The 17,797-nt window shown below is 34.5% G+C and overlaps 1 protein-coding gene across 2 annotated transcripts in view; it reads left to right on the forward strand.

Annotated features, from left to right (window-relative positions):
- gak (cyclin G associated kinase) overlaps window positions 1-17,380 on the forward strand; it is a 34,880-nt gene extending 17,500 nt beyond the window's left edge. The window contains exons 12-29 of one of the 2 annotated variants that reach the window (XM_042723130.1): window positions 137-142; window positions 785-834; window positions 924-1,072; window positions 2,136-2,258; window positions 2,448-2,581; window positions 4,925-5,119; window positions 5,192-5,309; window positions 6,217-6,296; window positions 6,406-6,599; window positions 7,976-8,140; window positions 8,972-9,397; window positions 10,269-10,403; window positions 10,644-10,784; window positions 11,989-12,075; window positions 12,162-12,422; window positions 14,015-14,163; window positions 14,259-14,435; window positions 15,474-17,380. In XM_042723130.1, coding sequence (XP_042579064.1) covers window positions 137-142; window positions 785-834; window positions 924-1,072; window positions 2,136-2,258; window positions 2,448-2,581; window positions 4,925-5,119; window positions 5,192-5,309; window positions 6,217-6,296; window positions 6,406-6,599; window positions 7,976-8,140; window positions 8,972-9,397; window positions 10,269-10,403; window positions 10,644-10,784; window positions 11,989-12,075; window positions 12,162-12,422; window positions 14,015-14,163; window positions 14,259-14,435; window positions 15,474-15,575 — 2,692 coding nt within the window. In that variant the 3' untranslated portion in view covers window positions 15,576-17,380. The remainder of the gene's footprint in view (window positions 1-136; window positions 143-784; window positions 835-923; window positions 1,073-2,135; window positions 2,259-2,447; window positions 2,582-4,924; window positions 5,120-5,191; window positions 5,310-6,216; window positions 6,297-6,405; window positions 6,600-7,975; window positions 8,141-8,971; window positions 9,398-10,268; window positions 10,404-10,643; window positions 10,785-11,988; window positions 12,076-12,161; window positions 12,423-14,014; window positions 14,164-14,258; window positions 14,436-15,473) is intronic. The other variant, XM_042723131.1, reaches the window with a different exon arrangement.
- Window positions 17,381-17,797: the final 417 nt, after the last annotated feature.

The raw sequence follows: 17,797 nt of genomic DNA on the forward strand, positions 1-17,797 counted from the left end.
TCTCCACAAGTCTGTCATGTTTATTTCCTCCTCAGTTGGCCCATTTTTGCTTTTATTTTGTTTTGTTCATTGTCTTGTGTTGTTCATTTTGTTCCTGAATCACGTCTCTCGGTCCCAAATCTCCAACGCCTTGCAGCTCCAGGTAACCATGGGACAGCACCTGTGTGTCTGTGTTTACGTTATGTGTGTATGTGCAGAGATGGTGTGTGAACTTCACTCCAGCTTCATCTCATAGCTTTGTTCGCTGTTTGTTCTTAACCACAGTCTGCTTCCATCTGCACAGCATTACCCTGATCAGTAGAGTTTCTTAAAAGTTAAAACAGCTGCCTACTAAATCCATGTGTGTGAGTGCTGCTGAGTGCTTCAAAGGAATAATTCACTATATTCCAAGCCTTCTAAAAATTATGATCACCAAAGCTGCATTTATTTGATCAAAATACAGTAAAAACAGTAATATTTTGAAATGGAATTCCAATAAAATCAGTAAAATAAATGAAATCTTACTGACTCCAAACATTTTAAATGTATCATATATGTCCGAATGAATATAAATAAGTCACTTTTCCTTTTTGAGTGAACTATTTCTTGAAGTCTTTGCCTTTTTAGACCCCTTTTTAGAATTTGTAATAAAGTTTGTTGACTATTTGAGTTTTAATACAAGCCATTACTCTTGTTCCTGTCGACAGGTTTTCTGTCGAGGTTTAGCCTGTAATCTAGATGTGTTTCTAGTTCTTGGATTGCTGTTGTGTTCATGCATCTAAATCTGTGTCCTATTTTGTCTCAGTTATGCTAAAGGAGACCTGGACCTGTCCTACATCACCTCCAGAGTAGCAGGTACATTCATCTGTGCAGTACGGCTTTCAGATTAATTTTGGAGACCTGAACGCTAACATATAGTTGTCTATATGTATTTGTTTTGGCAGTCATGTCTTTCCCAGCTGAAGGTGTCGAATCTGCCATTAAGAATAACATTGAGGATGTGCGTCTGTTCCTGGATTCTCGACACGCGGGTCATTATGCAGTGTACAACCTCTCCAAACGCTCCTACAGACCGGCCAGGTTTCACAACAGGGTGAGAGTGGAGAGCAAAGCAGTTTGCTTTTTCTCTAATACAAATGATTAACAGATTACAGGGATCTAAACTGATGTCTTATCCTAATATCAAGTGTTGTTATTGTTAACAAAAACTAAAAAAAAAAAACACAGTTAATTTGAGGCACAAAAATTAAAATTGAAATAAAAATATCCTAACGTTCAGTAGAAATATAAAAAACGAATTAAAGTCATAAAAGCGTATTACAAAATTATTAGAACTTAAAGTAAAATGAAAACTGTATATATATGCATAAAATATGAAAATAGAAAAATAGAAACTAGTTTTAGGTTAAGATATTAATTTATAAATAAAAAAAAAAAATAGTTAATTTGATGTGAGTTAAAACCAGGCTGAGCATCAATTCAACCAATGGCATGAATTTGGGCCAGAGCTGTATTTTTTTTCAACCTCATCTTTAAATATGGCATCTACTCTAAGGTTTATAGGCAACACATGTTATAATTGTTTTTCTGTCCCATACTTAGGGCCCTAAGATTTCTGTGATGCAGAAAACATGTACAAAATTAAATCCAGTCATTAAATTGTAATTTACAGTATAACATAGAATGTCATGGAATCTGGATTAATAAATCAAAAGTGGGGTTTGACACTTAATCAAATTGTGATTTGGTAAAATTTTGTTGTATAGCACTTAAAGGCAAAAAATAACAGAAATTGTTTCCGTTGATTACATTTAAAAAGATTCATTCATTTTTTGCTACTTTATGTCTTTATTTGATTACCTCTTGACAATTAATTTATATTAAATTATTAATCCAGAAAAATTATACACAGAATTTCTGAAAAATAATTTAATTGGGCCCTAGTATTGTCAAAAAAAAGAAAAAGTAATAAATTATTACATTATGAAGTTTTATAAATTCCATTGATTAGACATGCTTTTTAATTTGACATTTACATTTATTGTAACCATTATAATGGAAAAAAAAATTCAACCATTAAAATGAAAAAAATAAAACATTTCATAAGTCTCTACATGCTTTACTTGATAAAACTCATAATTGTGTCGTGTGTGCAGGTATCAGAGTGCGGTTGGCAACCTCGACGAGCTCCTACACTGAAGAACTTGTACAGTATTTGTAAAAACATGCACCAGTGGCTCAAACAGGACCAGAGGAACATCTGCATCATACATTGTCTAGTGAGTAAACACACACACACAGCCCTTTTCCAACAATGTTACTATATAAACTGCCCACAAACAAACTAGTACACTGTGGTCTTTGTTAACAAGTCATAATCTTAGTTTTAATAACATTAATTAATTTAATTCAGCATATTCTAAAGAAACATTTGTCTTGAGTGTCCTGTCATCTTCATGTTTTTGTAGGATGGACGGGCAGCGTCGGCTGTGGTGGTTTGTGCGTTTCTCTGTTTCTGTCGTCTGTTCTCTACAGCTGAGGCTGCAGTTTACATGTTCAGTATGAAGCGATGCCCACCGGGGATCTCGCCCTCTCACAAACGGTAACAACTTCCTGTCATTTTCTTACTCTGTTCCTTTGAATTAAGACGTACCACACACCACAGTGTCAGGGCAGGTTGTTCTAGAACAGAAATAGACGCTCAGAGGATTAATTCAGTAGCTCAGGTGCATGAACATGAGCAGTGAGCCGCAGGTGTGACGGTTCTTTAGTGTTGAGGTCACTTCCTGCCACAGCTGTTCTTCGGCTTGCCAAGAGCTTCTGCCGAACTTCGCAAGCTCATGGGACTCTTTTGATTCTAACCAAGTGTGAATGTGTGCGGTGGCTGGAGCTGACTTTGTCAGCTAAAAGTAAAGGAAGTGACATAACCTCGAACAGAACATTCAATTCTGCTGCTCACCAGAACCTAGGCAGTGTTACTTTATCATTTTTATATACTATCAAAGAATTCATTACAATTTGGATTTCTTTTTTCTTTTTATGTTTTAGTACCATAATTTCAGCTTATTTAAATCAGTTAGTTGCTATTTCATCTAATATACTAATATAATATATATTTGCCCATATAATTTTGTTTTAGATCAGCTTTATTTCAATTAACAAAAATATTTGTTATAGTATTAGTTAACCATAACCAGGGTTATTATTGTTAACTATAACTGAAACCACAAAAATATTTTTATTTCTTGATATAAAATATGACCTGAAAACTTTTATTTCATTTCATTAACTGTTATTTTATTTCAGCTAGTTGCCAAGCTATTTCTCATTTTTGTTTAGAATAAGTTGAAGTGCTAAAAGAACTAAAAACTAAAACTATATAGACATATTTAACAAAAGATAAAATAAAAAAGACAAATATGAAAAAAATGACTAAAACTTTTAACTAAAATTCAAATATAAAAAAAAAAAAGAGGGGGGGGGTCGTGGCCTAATGGTTAGAGAGTTTGACTCCTAACCCTAAGATTGGGGGTTCGAGTCTCGGGCCGGCAATACCACGACTGCTCCCCGGGCGCCGCAGGATAAATGGCTGCCCATTGCTCCGGGTGTGTGTTCATGGTGTGTGTGTGTTCACTGCTGTGTGTGTGCACTTTGGATGAGTTAAAAGCAGAGCACGAATTCTGAGTATGGGTCACCATACTTGGCTGTATGTCACGTCACTTACTTTCACTTAAATAGAAGATAAATGTTAAAATACAAAGGATTGCCTCAGTAATAATTTCTTATATGTTAACTTATACCATTCAAAGTCGGTAAACCTTGTGACTTAAACAATGCATGCAAAAATATACTTTATAGAAAAAAGTCTTTATAGCGGTTTCATGAAAGTCCAAACAGTCACCTCAGTGATACATAAAAGGACTAAAATGTTAAAGGGTGCTTTTAGGCAACTTTGCAAAACAGAGAGCACACATCTGTGCAAATATCTGACGCATGATATTTCCTGATGTGTGAAATCTGCTTGTGAGGATGTGGGGTTCATGGCAAAGATCGTAATGATCTCAGTTTTCACCGTTCGTGAGAATGAGGTCAAATGTCTCATTCCAGAGCATAGATGTTAGATGATGAACCATGATGATTGTGCTGAATGTTAGTGGTGCTTGCTAAGCAGTCATCCCTGTTACAGTTTAAAAGCTTTTTAACAACGACATAAGAACAGTAGTTTGACCCTCACTTGTGATTTGAGCAAATTAATGACAAACCCACAGTTCTGTATCTTTTTGTAAATTATTTTGAATTTCAAGAATGAATGTATTTGACACTTGTTACATACTTTCAATCTCTCCCCAACTAAACCAGACCAACTAACTCAGGAGAAATACATTTAAATAATCATAATCATTAATAAATAATTACAATTAAATGCGTAAATAATTTAAAAACTAAACGAACAAAAAAAATAATCACCATTTGCGCATCTTTAACAAATTGTACCTCATTTGTCCAGCAATTTTAAGCCACCATAATAAAAAAATTAGTAAAATTAAGATGGTTCTCTGCATTTTTTTGTGAAAATTTGCATTTGATTGTGAAACTAGGAGTTTCTGATGTTAGATGGACCATGATTTTGCAGGTTGCTAATGGTGCTTTCTTAGCAATCAACATTACCATGGTGTAAAACTTCACTGTTGTCAGAGAGGAGGGTGAAAATAGGCATGTAAAAATAAATAATTTTTTGTAAAAAGCCTTGACTAATATCTTAGACAAAGCAACTACACATTCTGTTCCTGAGCTACATATGTCCAACAGTTTTGTTAATTTTGCCATGTGAGAAGTCGTGGGTATAGCCTTGTAAATTTGGGTTCCGCTCAAGGTCAGAATATGTAGTTTAGCTGTAGGTGTATGTTGATGAATTGCATTAAGTGATGACTGTTGTTGTTTGTAGGTATATTGAGTACATGTGTGATATGATGGCAGAAGAGCCCATAATTCCCCACAGCAAGCCTATAACCATCCGCTCTGTCACCATGACTCCCGTACCACTCTTTAATAAGCAGAGAAATGGCTGTCGGCCGTTCTGTGAGGTTTACGTTGGTGACGAGCGCATCGCAACCACTTCACAGGAATATGACAGAATGAAGTAAGTCACCTTTGCTAATGGATATTATTGAAAAAAGAATGTATCTCTTAACTACCTTTGGCGTTTCTGCAGGGATTTTAAGATGGAGGACGGGCGAGCGGAGATTCCACTGAATATAACTGTGCAGGGAGACGTGCTGATAGTGATTTATCACGCACGCTCTACGCTGGGCGGACGTCTGCAGGCCAAAGTAAGGCCCACAGTGACTGATATTTATGCATTCTGTCCCAGTACATGTTTATAAGCGGAAATTAACAAATGAAAATTAAATGTTACTGACCAGTCGGCTGGTAAATTTATTAGGAATGGCGTTATTATGATATAAATGGCAGTAATATGTTTTATATAGCACAGTTGGTATGTTGTAATGTATGTTAAGTTTAATTGTATATTGCATGATTTCTTTTAAATAATATTTTTTTTATAATTAATTATAAATAATTTGAAGAATAATATTTTTTTTATTATTTTTACTTTTTTAAATATTTAATATTTAATATAATTAATATTATTTTTCTGATTAGGTCATAATAATGTAATATGGTTCCCGATCACAACACACATTACATTCAAAACAGTTAAATGAACACATTTTAAACAGTAAAGATTTTAATGTGCAAAAAATGCCAAAAGAATTATAGGCTACTAGATGTTTTACACAAACTAAACGAAGAATAAAAAATAGCAACAAAATTCTAATTATTTAAATTAAATTGTATTAAATAGGCTACACCAAATATGCCTATTTTTAATGCATTTAATGTTTTAATCCTCTGTTAAACGGCTTTTAACTTTGTGTCAGTACGTCATAAATAGAACGAGGCAACAGTTTCCTGTCGTGGACTTGTTGTGCCGCATCCAGTGTAGACAGCATCACAGGTTATAATGGGTTATTATGACACCCCCACCCAGTGTCATCGTCAGTCAGTGTTTCAGTGTTTCATTGTTACAGTGTTTCACTGTAGACCAATTTGGTAGACATCACCCAATCCTACTTCACACTAGAAGCTTTCGAAACTTGACCATTTCCACTCATTGTTCATAGCTTGTTAGCGCTTCTCAGTCATTGCCGACATGTTGTGTTGTGGTTTTTGTAGATGGCTTCCATGAAGATGTTTCAGATTCAGTTCCATACTGGGTTTGTGCCCAGAAATGCCTCCACCGTCAAATTTGCCAAGTAAGTTTCGCATTACTTTTCGAATGATCTCATATCTGTTTCTGTTGTATGTCAAAATATGACATCTTTTTTAAATCTTGGTTCTTATGGTTCTAAAATGTATTTGCAGGTATGATCTCGATGCTTGCGACATCCAGGAGAAATACCCCGACCTCTTCCAGGTGCATGTAAATGTGGAGGTGGAGCCTCAGGATCGCCCTAGCAACAAGACTCCGCCTTGGGAAAACTTTGCCACTAAAGGACTCAATCCCAAGATCCTTTTCTCCAGCCGAGATGAACAGCAAGAGATTCTGACAAAATTTGGTGAGTTTTGTGAGTAATGTGATTATCAAACTTGTAATGATCACTGGGCATTTATGGCAAGCGATTGCTTGTGATCCACTGATGGGGAATTATGACAGTATTTACTTAATGGTGTTTATATTGTAATATTTTGTGGATGGTTGTAAGAGTGCATATTTTATCAAATTTTTTTGAATGAGCAGCTGGAAGTAGTAAAGCATATACATTTCAAAATAAGAGTCCCTGTCCATTTTAGGTTTGTGTCTAATTAAAAGTAACACATTCTTGTTTTTATTCTGTATATTATTGGTATCTGGTTACACAGTAAACTCTATCTAGCATTTAATTCTTCCCTATCAAAGGAAGTAAAGACTAAGAACATTATTAGAACACATTCAGGATATAGATTTTACTAGTTTTGGCACAATAATCTGTATACATAGATGCAAACTCCACACCTTTCAGTGACAACTCACTCTTTTGAGATCAAAGTAGGTCACCTAAGAGATTTGCTTTGATCCAGTGAGAAAGTGTTTTATGGGGGGGGGGGGGGGGGTCTTGCAAAGGTGCTTGTGATCTTACGAGGGTAAATAAAGAACTGGGGCTGGTTACATAAACTGTTTAGACTATTCTTTAAAGTTAGTTGTATATTTTTTTTTCTTCAAGACTGGTCATACAATTTTAATATAAAAAGTTAGATTGGTCTTATTTGGATTGGAAAAGTAAGACTGATTACCCTCTTGGCAGCGGCTAGTTTTATCTTTTATAACATGGGATTTTGACGAAATATATTCAGTCTTAATTTTTGTAAAATTTTGCAAGATGTTAATTTTTTATTTTTATTTTTGTTTGTGAAAAGTTACAGTTTTGGACATATAAGGTAATAAAAAATACAGTTTTGGACCTATAAGGTAATAAAAAATATTTTTCAAAATACATTAACGTAATAACAAATGAGCATGTAAAGCAAATATATTTAAAAGAAATTCTGTGTGGAGCATGCCCCCGATCCGTGCAATGTTCTCACCTTTTTTCCCCTTAAGTGTTTGCATCTCTGTGTATAGTGCCTTTCTTTAAATATATTATTTATTATTATTATATCTGCAAAATCCAATATAAATCAAGTTTTATTTGTATGCAATGATATATTAGTACATATATGAATTTCAGTTCATATGTATATATATCGAATAACTTTTTGAATGTTTAATTAATTAAAAGAATAAGCCATACATTATTTTGAGATTGCCTAGGTTTGTTCTGCATGGAAATATAGTATCACTTTTAACTGTACAAGTTTTAAAAACTACCCTGTCCTTGTTTCTCATCTTCGTTATGATACTACACATTTACTATGAGTTTCAGCTGTTTTGTTCTTAATCTTTCTGGTTGATCAGGTAAACCAGAGCTTCCACGTCAGCCTGGTTCCACGGCCTGTTACAGCTCTGAACCGGCCCAGCCAGAGCGTTCACCTGAAGAGCCACAGACCGACCCGGATTCCCCTTCTCCTCAAAGCATTGACACCAACGCCAACAACTTCTTCCAGACGCTTGACTGGGAAGGTATACAGCACATTTAATACTTTTTTTTAATATGAATGAGAGCACAAAATTCATACACTTTTCAAGTGTTAGTTGGGTAACACATTAACAATACTTAACATTGAGAAATACATACACAAAAACAGTATTCATTAATCTGTGTTAACATCAGTTATTGAAAGTACTGTCAATTATTAGTTCAAAAAACCATTGAATATTATAAATATACAACTTTTTATTTTAAAAATGTGTTAGTAAATATTGAAATTAACATTAAAAGAAATGCTTTAGAAGCACATCTCATTGTTTTTTCATGCTAACAAGTAGTTAATTAATATTGAAGGGTTAGTTCGCCCAAAAATGAAAATTAGTCCATGTTTTACTCACCCTCAAAGCATTCATGGGTGTATATGACTTTCTTCTCTCAGACGAATTCAATCGGAGTTATATTAAAAATTATCCTTGCTCTTCCAAGCTTTAGAATGGAAGTACTTAGGTGTTTTTGTTCAACAGTCCAAAAGTAGTCAAATAAAGCGCGCGGATCCATAATAAAACATGCCTTACATGGCTCCAGGGAGTGAATAAAGGCCTCCTGTAGCGAATCGATGCGTTTTTGATGCCTTTAACAACCTTATTGTAAAAAAGTGTTACCATTAGTTGTCTCTGCACATTAAAGATGAAGTGTTTAACTTTCCGTAATGTTAAAATGAGTCATTTTACAGGGCTCAACAGTGCAAGCATTTCACTCACATTAACGATATGTGTGAACTGTAAAATGTATTTAAGAGCATGTGTGCAAATATAAAAGTAGGTCCATGTTATATTTCATGCACTTAAATTGTGTATTTACAGATGGCGGTCGGCAGTTCGATTGTTCTGACAGCCAATTGGAGGACCAGGATGATTTGAGTGGCGGCTCAGAGGAGGAATCAGTGTCTTACTCCGCCCCCATTGACGGGACTCTGTCACGTGACACTAGTGAACCACTCTTTGAGGCAGACTTCACAACCACACCACCTGACCCTCAGCCCGACACAGAGGACCTGCTCGGCCTAAACTCTGACCCCGGTCCTCCAGCCTCCAACACTCAGCCGGGCGTTGCTAATGAGACAGGTTTAAAAAGTGCTGCCAGTAACAGCGATTTACTGAACGACCTGTTCGCCCCTCCACCCGATGCTGTGCCTTCAGCTAATGCAGAGGACCTCATGGGAGAAAGTACAGGAGAAGATCTCTTCTTCTCCAACACATCCAGCCAACCGGCATCAACCGCTAATAAAGGTAAGAGAGATTGTGTATGTGAATGTTTAAATGTATTGTTTAGCACCAGTAAACTGGTAATGAAATGGTTGCAGGTTTGACACCTGGAAGGCATTATTTACCTTAAAGTAATTACCTTGAAGTAATGCATTTGACCCAATGTTGTATTAAAAATGTACTGCAGCTTGCTTTAAATAAAATTACAACAAATTAAATACATTAATAAATATATATATATATAAAGTAAAAAATCTAAAGACATTATTATTTTGGTTAAAGAAGGTCTGTTTTAGAAACAATTTGCATTATCCGAATATGCATTAATTAATTTTCCTCTCAAATTTTATATATATTGTGACATTATATATTATATTGTGACATTATTTATGCATAATCTTTTTATTATTCTGATTTATTTTTATGATCTATTAATATTAAATAAATATTAAAATATAAATAAAGAAATGTATATTTATGATACATACAGGAAGGCAAAAAAGCAAATACATCAAAAATAAACTAACATTAAATAATTCAAGCAAAAAGGAGGTTATGATAAAAATAGAAAATACTGCTAAAGGATTATGTTAATTATTTTATTAAAGAAATTAGTCACCAGCAAGAAGAATAATGAAAATGCAGATGCACCAAGATGCATCACAGTAATAAGGACAGACGAAATACAGTAATTAAAATAATTTCAGCAAAATTAGTTCAGTTGTCTTTATGCAAATATCATTTTGTATTTTTTTTTCTTTTGATTTTAGGGTAAAATATCACCTGGACATGTTCTTTGACGTTTCCCCAGTGTTCTTAATAATTAGTTAATTTATTTAACATTTTATGAATGTGTTTCAGTCAGTCTAAATTACACTGATTTTTCTTTCTGTAGACTTCTTTGACCCCTTCGGTGTGGGGTCAGCGTCTTCAGGCTCCGATCTGTTTGTAGACCTCCTGGGGTCAGACAGTGCGAGTAGCGGCTTCAAAGCTCCAGCTCCTGCATCCAACTCCAGCCTCTTCAACCTCAGTGAGTTCTGCTCTGATATACTTCTAAATCAAAACATTGGCATACTATTAACTTGTTATTCCATATAATTTATTATTGTCTTAGTATTTCAAAGGACACACAAATTGTGGCTTATTAGAGGAATTTTTTTTTTTCAGTTAGTCCAAGTTAATTTTTTGTCAATTTAATTATTTATTATTATTTTAAATATAAAGAAACATTAGTTTAGCTCTGAAATATGTGTTTGAAATGTTTTGTCAGATAAGTTAGCAAGCGAGACTCCTAAGATGACATCGTCAGCGAGTCAGCCTGATCTGTTTGGTGGCTGGGAAAACTGGACCACAGGAGGAACCAGCACGACTATTAATATGACCACTGCTGCCAGCAAACCCACTATGAGTGGTAATCAATCTGTCATTCAGATAACCACACCTTAAATCGGTCAAAACAGTCACTTGGTTAAATTGGTAATACTTTATAATGAGGTCTAATTTGTTATCATTAGTTAATGGATTAACTAAGAGCTATATATATATATATATATATATGGAGCTATATATTTTGGTTGCACTTTATTTGAAGGTTTCCTTGATACAATGTAAATGTAGAATTTATAATGGAGTAATACTTATTGTTTTCGTTTTTATATATATATATTTTTAAAGCTTTCAATGTACTCTCATTATAAAAATAACTTTATTATAGTTTTAGTAAAAAATAAATTGTTTACAATCTCTGCACAAAGGAGTCTTGGTGTTGTTTTGAAACAAAAGGAAATATAGCAGTATCGGCATCTGCAAAATAAGTTTATCATATTGGCAGAAAACTAATATTGTGCATCCCAAGTTATTTGCTTGTAACTCATTATTTAAAATTTACAAGCAATTAATTGCTATTTACTATTATATAGCATAATTTACTATTATAACTATAAGAAGTACCTGCAACGTGTAACAAGGACAAAAAAAGTGCTACCTTAATTTCTAGTTTATTACCAGTAATTTATTAAATGTCCATGTTTGTTCACAGCTTTTATTTATGCATCATTGAGATACTGTTATAGTTACTATAAATATTTTTAATTGGTTGTTTTTACATTTTTTTCTGTTTTATGTGTATATAGTTTTCCTTCATTTTTATTTAATTTTTAATTTTAGCTATTTTAGTACATAAGATAAAATGGGAAATGTTGCCTCGGCAACTAGCTGAATATTTTTTTTTTTATATTACTTCATTTAAAGTTAAAAAAAAATAAAAAAATTGTTTTAGATCTAGTTAACTGTACTAACCCTGGTTCATAGTGCATTAACATTAACTTTGAAATGTATTAGTAAATGTTGAGATTGAGGCTAAGATTAAAAGATGCTTTTGTTTATTGTAAGTTCTTGTTAAGAAATGTTGTTACCTAATGAGACCAATTAATATGTAATTGTAAAATGCTAATGTCGACTCTGGTCATACAATCAAACACTTCCTCAGTTTACTAGCAAATCAGATTTTTGTTTAATCATTAGAGTGCTCATAAACCAGTTGCAGAAGCCTATAAAGCATTTAAAACATTTAAAACATTTTTTTTTTTTTAACACATTGATTTGTGTTTGTGCAGCCTCAGGAGTCTCATCTTTCTCCAAGGCTAAATCTCAAAGCTTTGACCCCTTCGCAGACCTGGGCAACGTGGCCTCAACACTACCTGGTATGTTTTACTGTTTACTCTTTACCGGACTGCTTTCTCATATATCACACATATCACGCAACTAACCAACCCTGATTTGTGTTTAGGTTCGTCCAGTGCTGCTTTCTCTGGCTCAGGTTTTAAAACGGCGCCCTCTGCAGGAATCCCTAAGAACTCAGGTCAGCAGTGGCAGCAGGCTCCTCGGCCCTCCTCTGGCCCCAGCAAACCCTGGATGCCTCTAAACTCAGCGCCTAGACCGCAAACCCAGCCCTCCAGACCTGCTTCCCAACCGGCTAAACCAAACTACAACCCTAGTTTCAGTGTGATCGGTGGACGAGAAGAGAGGGGGATCCGTGGGCCAGGCTTTGGTATGCTTTAACCAGCTTCAGAACGAATATGCATGAAAAAAAAGGAAATATTTCTATTTGTTTCAGTAAAGTAGCAACAAAAACAAAAAAAAACATATGATGTGAAAGGAGGAATTGCGCTATGATTGAACTTTCACACTTTTCACCCCAGAAATCCCGCCTCTTGTCTTCTAGCACGTGAATCTGAATGAGCAAATAATGGTGTTAATGGGGTGGCTACTTAAAAAGCAAGTAAACAACTCATCCACTTAGATATCAGGGCTTTGTCACATCAAAATCTAACCTGAAATGACTTGAAAAGACGATCTGTGAGGGTGTTTTTATTGAGTAATCAGTTAAATATTGAAACATCTCCATGTCTGTGACCATCATGCCACCTGCAATGTTTACTGAGCTTTGATGACTTAATGACCAAAAAATAAGATGACTTTTAAAAAGCAAATAAAATATAGATGTGATCTGAAATTTGTTACTGCATGCTTGTAGTTATTGTTTTTGAGATTTCTGATTGTCAGTTTTAAAGCTTTAAAATAGTATATTTCTGATCAAGATTAAGTCAGCCTCTCATGGTGACTGTTTGGTGTATTTATCATTCATTAAAGGGATAATATTTTCAGAAAACCATCAAGCTGTTCCAAACCTGTATGAGCTTCTGTTGAACACAAAAGCAGATCATCTGAAGAATGTTGTTAACCAAAGAGTTGATGGTAGCCATAGTTTTCACAGTATTTTTTCCATACTATGAAAGTCGATGGCTACAGTCAGCCGTTTAGTTAAAGTGACTCTATTATGGGTTATGAAAGGTTCATATTTTGGTTTTGGGAGTCCCCAACAACAGGTTGACATGCATGCATGGTCAAAAACACTTTCATTGTCATATAATATGTATTTATTTCTACCTTATTTGCACAGCGACTCCAAAACGATTCGCTCAACGATTAATTTTTCCAAACCCCTCCTTTGTGTGAAGCTAATCTGTGGTGATTGTAGCGATCGGTCTCATTTTCATTTCATCATGCCTGTAATACTGCCTAATAAAGCAGCTGCTTTGTTTAAAGCCGTTACCGGGAAAACCGCTATTTTTACTTCTCCAAAAGTGGCACCTAGTGGCAAAGAATGAATTTGCATTTTCATTCAGACCAAGTTTTCCGGGTCTGCGTGCAACAAGTGGGCGGGGAATATGCTAATGTTTCATGTTGAGGTCAACATGAAACGGCTTGGGATTCGTTTTAAAAACGACTCGTTTCAATGATTCAGAATCAACTCTTTCTTTTGAGAGACAATAACTTTATACAAGGTGCTCTTTCCGATTTAAAAATTTGCAGGATGTTTTCATTCACTTACACACTGCATGAAAGGTCCTTTTCATAAATACATAATAAGGGCACTTTAACAATATTCTGCAAAATGTATTTTATGTTTAAGAGAAAAAAGAAACTCATACAGGTTTGGAACAATTTAAGAGGGAGTAAATGGTGACAGAATTTTCATTTTTAGGTGAACTATCCCTTTAATGCATTTCAGTCATAAATGTGTTGTGGTTGTTACTGTCTGTTTTTATTTGTGCTATATTGTTTGTTTGTGTCCTTTAGGTCCAAAGCCCAAAGTGAAACAAGACGACTTTGAGGATCTGTTATCAACACAGGGTTTTGGCTCCAAACCTGACAAGAAGATGCCCAGAACTATTGCTGAGATGAGGAAGCAGGAGCTGTCTAAAGACATGGACCCTCTCAAACTTCAGGTACGACTGTTTAGCAAAGGTTTTTTTTTTTCAAGAACATGCAAGTGCATGTAAATGTGCTTTGGGCTGGATGATGATGAAGGTTCCTGTGCTAGATCTTAGACTGGATCGAGGGGAAGGAGAGGAACATCAGAGCGCTGCTCTCCACGCTGCACACGGTCCTGTGGGAGGGAGAGACCCGCTGGAGACCCGTCAACATGGCAGATCTGGTCACACCTGATCAGGTGAAGAAGGTCTACAGGAAGGCTGTGCTTGTTGTGCACCCAGACAAGGTTTGAAAGATTTATATTCACATATTTACAACTTGTATAAACCGTTTTTGAAACAGTAAATGGATATTTTCTAAAGTAAACATGAAAACTGACTCTTTATTGACCCTTAAGTGTTATTGTACACAGTTTGTCAGTGCACATTTTTCAAAAGAAAGAATTTTATTTTTTCTTTAAGATGTAAAAACTGGGCCCCTAATATTTTTTTTTTTTCTGTTGACAACTTAAAATTATGCAGTTGGAGAAAATCATTGTAATCAATAATACCACAGTCTAACACAATCCAATCAGTTTAAATAATGTTTATTGTGTGTATGTATTTATTTGTGTATTTATGTTTATGTATTGTACATAATATTATTTTATTATGTTATCATGTATTGTTCATTTTTGTTTCTATTAATTATTTGATGTTTGTTGTTTATTTTTAAATTATTTATTGTTTTCCTTTCAGACTTGATAATTTGGGGGGATGTTTTATTCAAGAAAATGTTTACTTTTTATATATATTATAAAATAAATAATATGTTTATTGCCAGTAATACAAATATCAATATTAATCAAAGAATAAAATAAAAAGTTTATTGTATGTATGTATGGATGTATTTATTTGTTTAGGTGTTTATGTTTATTATGTATTTGGTTATTTACGTTTTTATTTATTTATTGATGTTTGTATTTTTTTGTTTGTTTGTTTATTATTTTAAAATAATTTAGTTTCATTTTCATTTCAAACATGAGAATTTTGGGGGGATTTTTTTAATATATATATAAAAAAAAAAATATAAAAATTAAAAGAATATCAATAAACATTACAAATATTTATTGATAGTAATACAGTTACAGTATTGTAAAAAAGTAACAAAAATTTTTAATGAAAGTCCAAAAATCAATATAACGATTCATCCATATGTATGTACAGTATATTGATTATTAAGAAAATAAATAGAGTCATTTCTGATTTAATTTTGACATCAATTAAGTGCTAAAGAATTCTAATATGGAACTATGATGTAATAACCAGTTTTTCTGGTCTTCCAGGCTACAGGTCAGCCGTACGAGCAGTACGCTAAAATGATCTTCATGGAGCTGAGCGATGCCTGGTCCGAGTTTGAGAACCAAGGAGCCAAAGCCCTGTTCTGAGCGTGCTCGGTGAGCATCTGCCAGGAGCAGCAGCCTGAGCCACAGCGCTCGCTCGCTCTCTCTGTACACACAGCTCTGAGAGAGTCTGACAGTGAGACAGATCAGTCAGAGACTCTTTCTGCTTGAGGAACAGTCTGATCTCTTCCTGAACTCTGGAGTGAAACCTGTGGCGCTGGATCTCTCCTCCTTCAAAAGGGGACCATGCTAGCATCCTTTTGGCATTTGTAGATGATTAAAAACCAAGCGCACACACACCACCACCTGAGACTACAGTCTGTGTCTTGCACTTCAAAAGAGCTCCAAAACAGATGGTTTCTGGGATGAAGGCTAATCGATTATCACTGAACTTTTTCATGTCATTCTATGCATCACACTATTGTTTTCACTTTTTGTTTTTCAATCAGTGTGGCTTGTCACTTACTGATGTAAATAATCACTCGACTCCTGTGTGTGTGTGTGTGTGTGTGTGTGTGTGTGTGTGTGTGTGTGTGGATCACGTTCATATGAAGCTAAAGCAGGGGCTAAAGGTTTTGACTCCTGTGCTCTATGACGTGAAGGCTTGTCATCCCTTTCGCTTCAGTTTTCTCATGTTTTCACAGATCTCTAGTGTTAATTCTCTCCAGGCACCTCGTGGGAAGGTGTGTTTGTGTATATGTGGCTTCAGGGCTCACTTTTTGCAGTCCAAAGGGTATTTCAGTGACCGAAAACAAACTTAACATCAAGAAAAGGTGTTAGCTTTCTATATATATATATATATTTTTTTGTTTTTCCCTCAAGGACCAATCAGAAATGTTTGTCTTATTTATTGTTCTGATATATAGATATAAAAAGGACTAAAATAACAAATATATTGTAAACGGTGGAACAAACAAGCTAAGCATTTTGCAAAACTAAAATCATTCTAAAGCATCTACTAATATGAATGTGTTTTTTAAGATTATTGCTGGAATGTAAGCTTGTATCATCATCCTATTTTCCACAGTATTTTATTTTTTATGTTTCCATAATCTCTTAATAATGACACTAGAAAGTTTGCACCAATCCCTCAGGGACATCAGGACAAATACAGTGTCCAATTGAAAAAATTTAATAGACAACGAAGTGAGGGTGGAAATTTGTGCTGTTTTATATATAAACCTATAGTTTGAAATATTTCATCTTATTAAAAAAATCAAGGACTGGAAGAAAATGCTTGTTCGTAAAGACCTGGCGAGTCGAGTTCTGTACCCTGCTGTATATCTGTGATTATTGATGTATGATGCTTGGAGGCGATGTGCGGTCTGACTAAACAAAACCAAATCCTTCATCTGTGTTACCGGTTTCTGAGCAAACACATTCCAGTTAAAGGGACTGGGCGGCTGCTTCACTGTTTTGAGTGATTTTGGAAATGTTTTGACTTATTCACCCTCCACCAAAGTCATAAACGATCATAAATGTTTCAAACTGCCATTTGTGTTCAAAATCTTTATTGATTGAATAATTAGTGAATATGTTGAATGGGCTCTGAAATGAATGACTTAATTTAGTCTATAAATAAATGTCCTTATTCTGTGAATATATACTGATCTTCCCCAAGAACTGAACAATGCTGCCGCATTTTGGTGGAGCGTGAATATCTTTTAATAAGACACATTTTCAATCTTTTTGCCCACTCAGCTTCCCTTTGAACGTCCAGCTAGTGTTTCTCACCAGCTGTCTCCTGCAGTGGAGAACAAAATCATAACACCACGGTCTTAAAATATATTTTTGTCATATTTTCTTTTGTCAAATTTTGACCAATAAACCATAATCATGGTTTGGGTTTAGACTGTCTTTTTTTATTTACTCTCACAATCTTTTCTCTCTCTTTCTTCAGTATTAGTCATTAGCGTTTTAGTGCCATGTTAAAAAAGTGTCACCTAATATTATGTCACCATAAAAATTAAAAGTATAATTCATGTAAGAGAATTTACGCCTGCAAATATGGCGATACCGAATGTATTTTCTTTAACATAAGGTGGAATATTTGTGATTCAGATGACGATATATTTGAAACTAATATGTGACCCTGGAGCACAAAACCAGTCTTAAGTCGCTGAGGTATATTTGTAGCAATAACCAAAAATAGATTGTTTGGGTCAAAATAATCGATTTTTCTTTTATGCCAAAAATCATTAGGATAATAAGTAAAGATATCATGTTCCATTAAGACATTTTGTAAATTTCCTACCGTAAATATATCA

This window comes from Cyprinus carpio, chromosome B5 (assembly GCF_018340385.1).
Source record: "Cyprinus carpio isolate SPL01 chromosome B5, ASM1834038v1, whole genome shotgun sequence".
In the NCBI taxonomy this organism is placed as follows: Eukaryota; Metazoa; Chordata; class Actinopteri; order Cypriniformes; family Cyprinidae; genus Cyprinus; species Cyprinus carpio.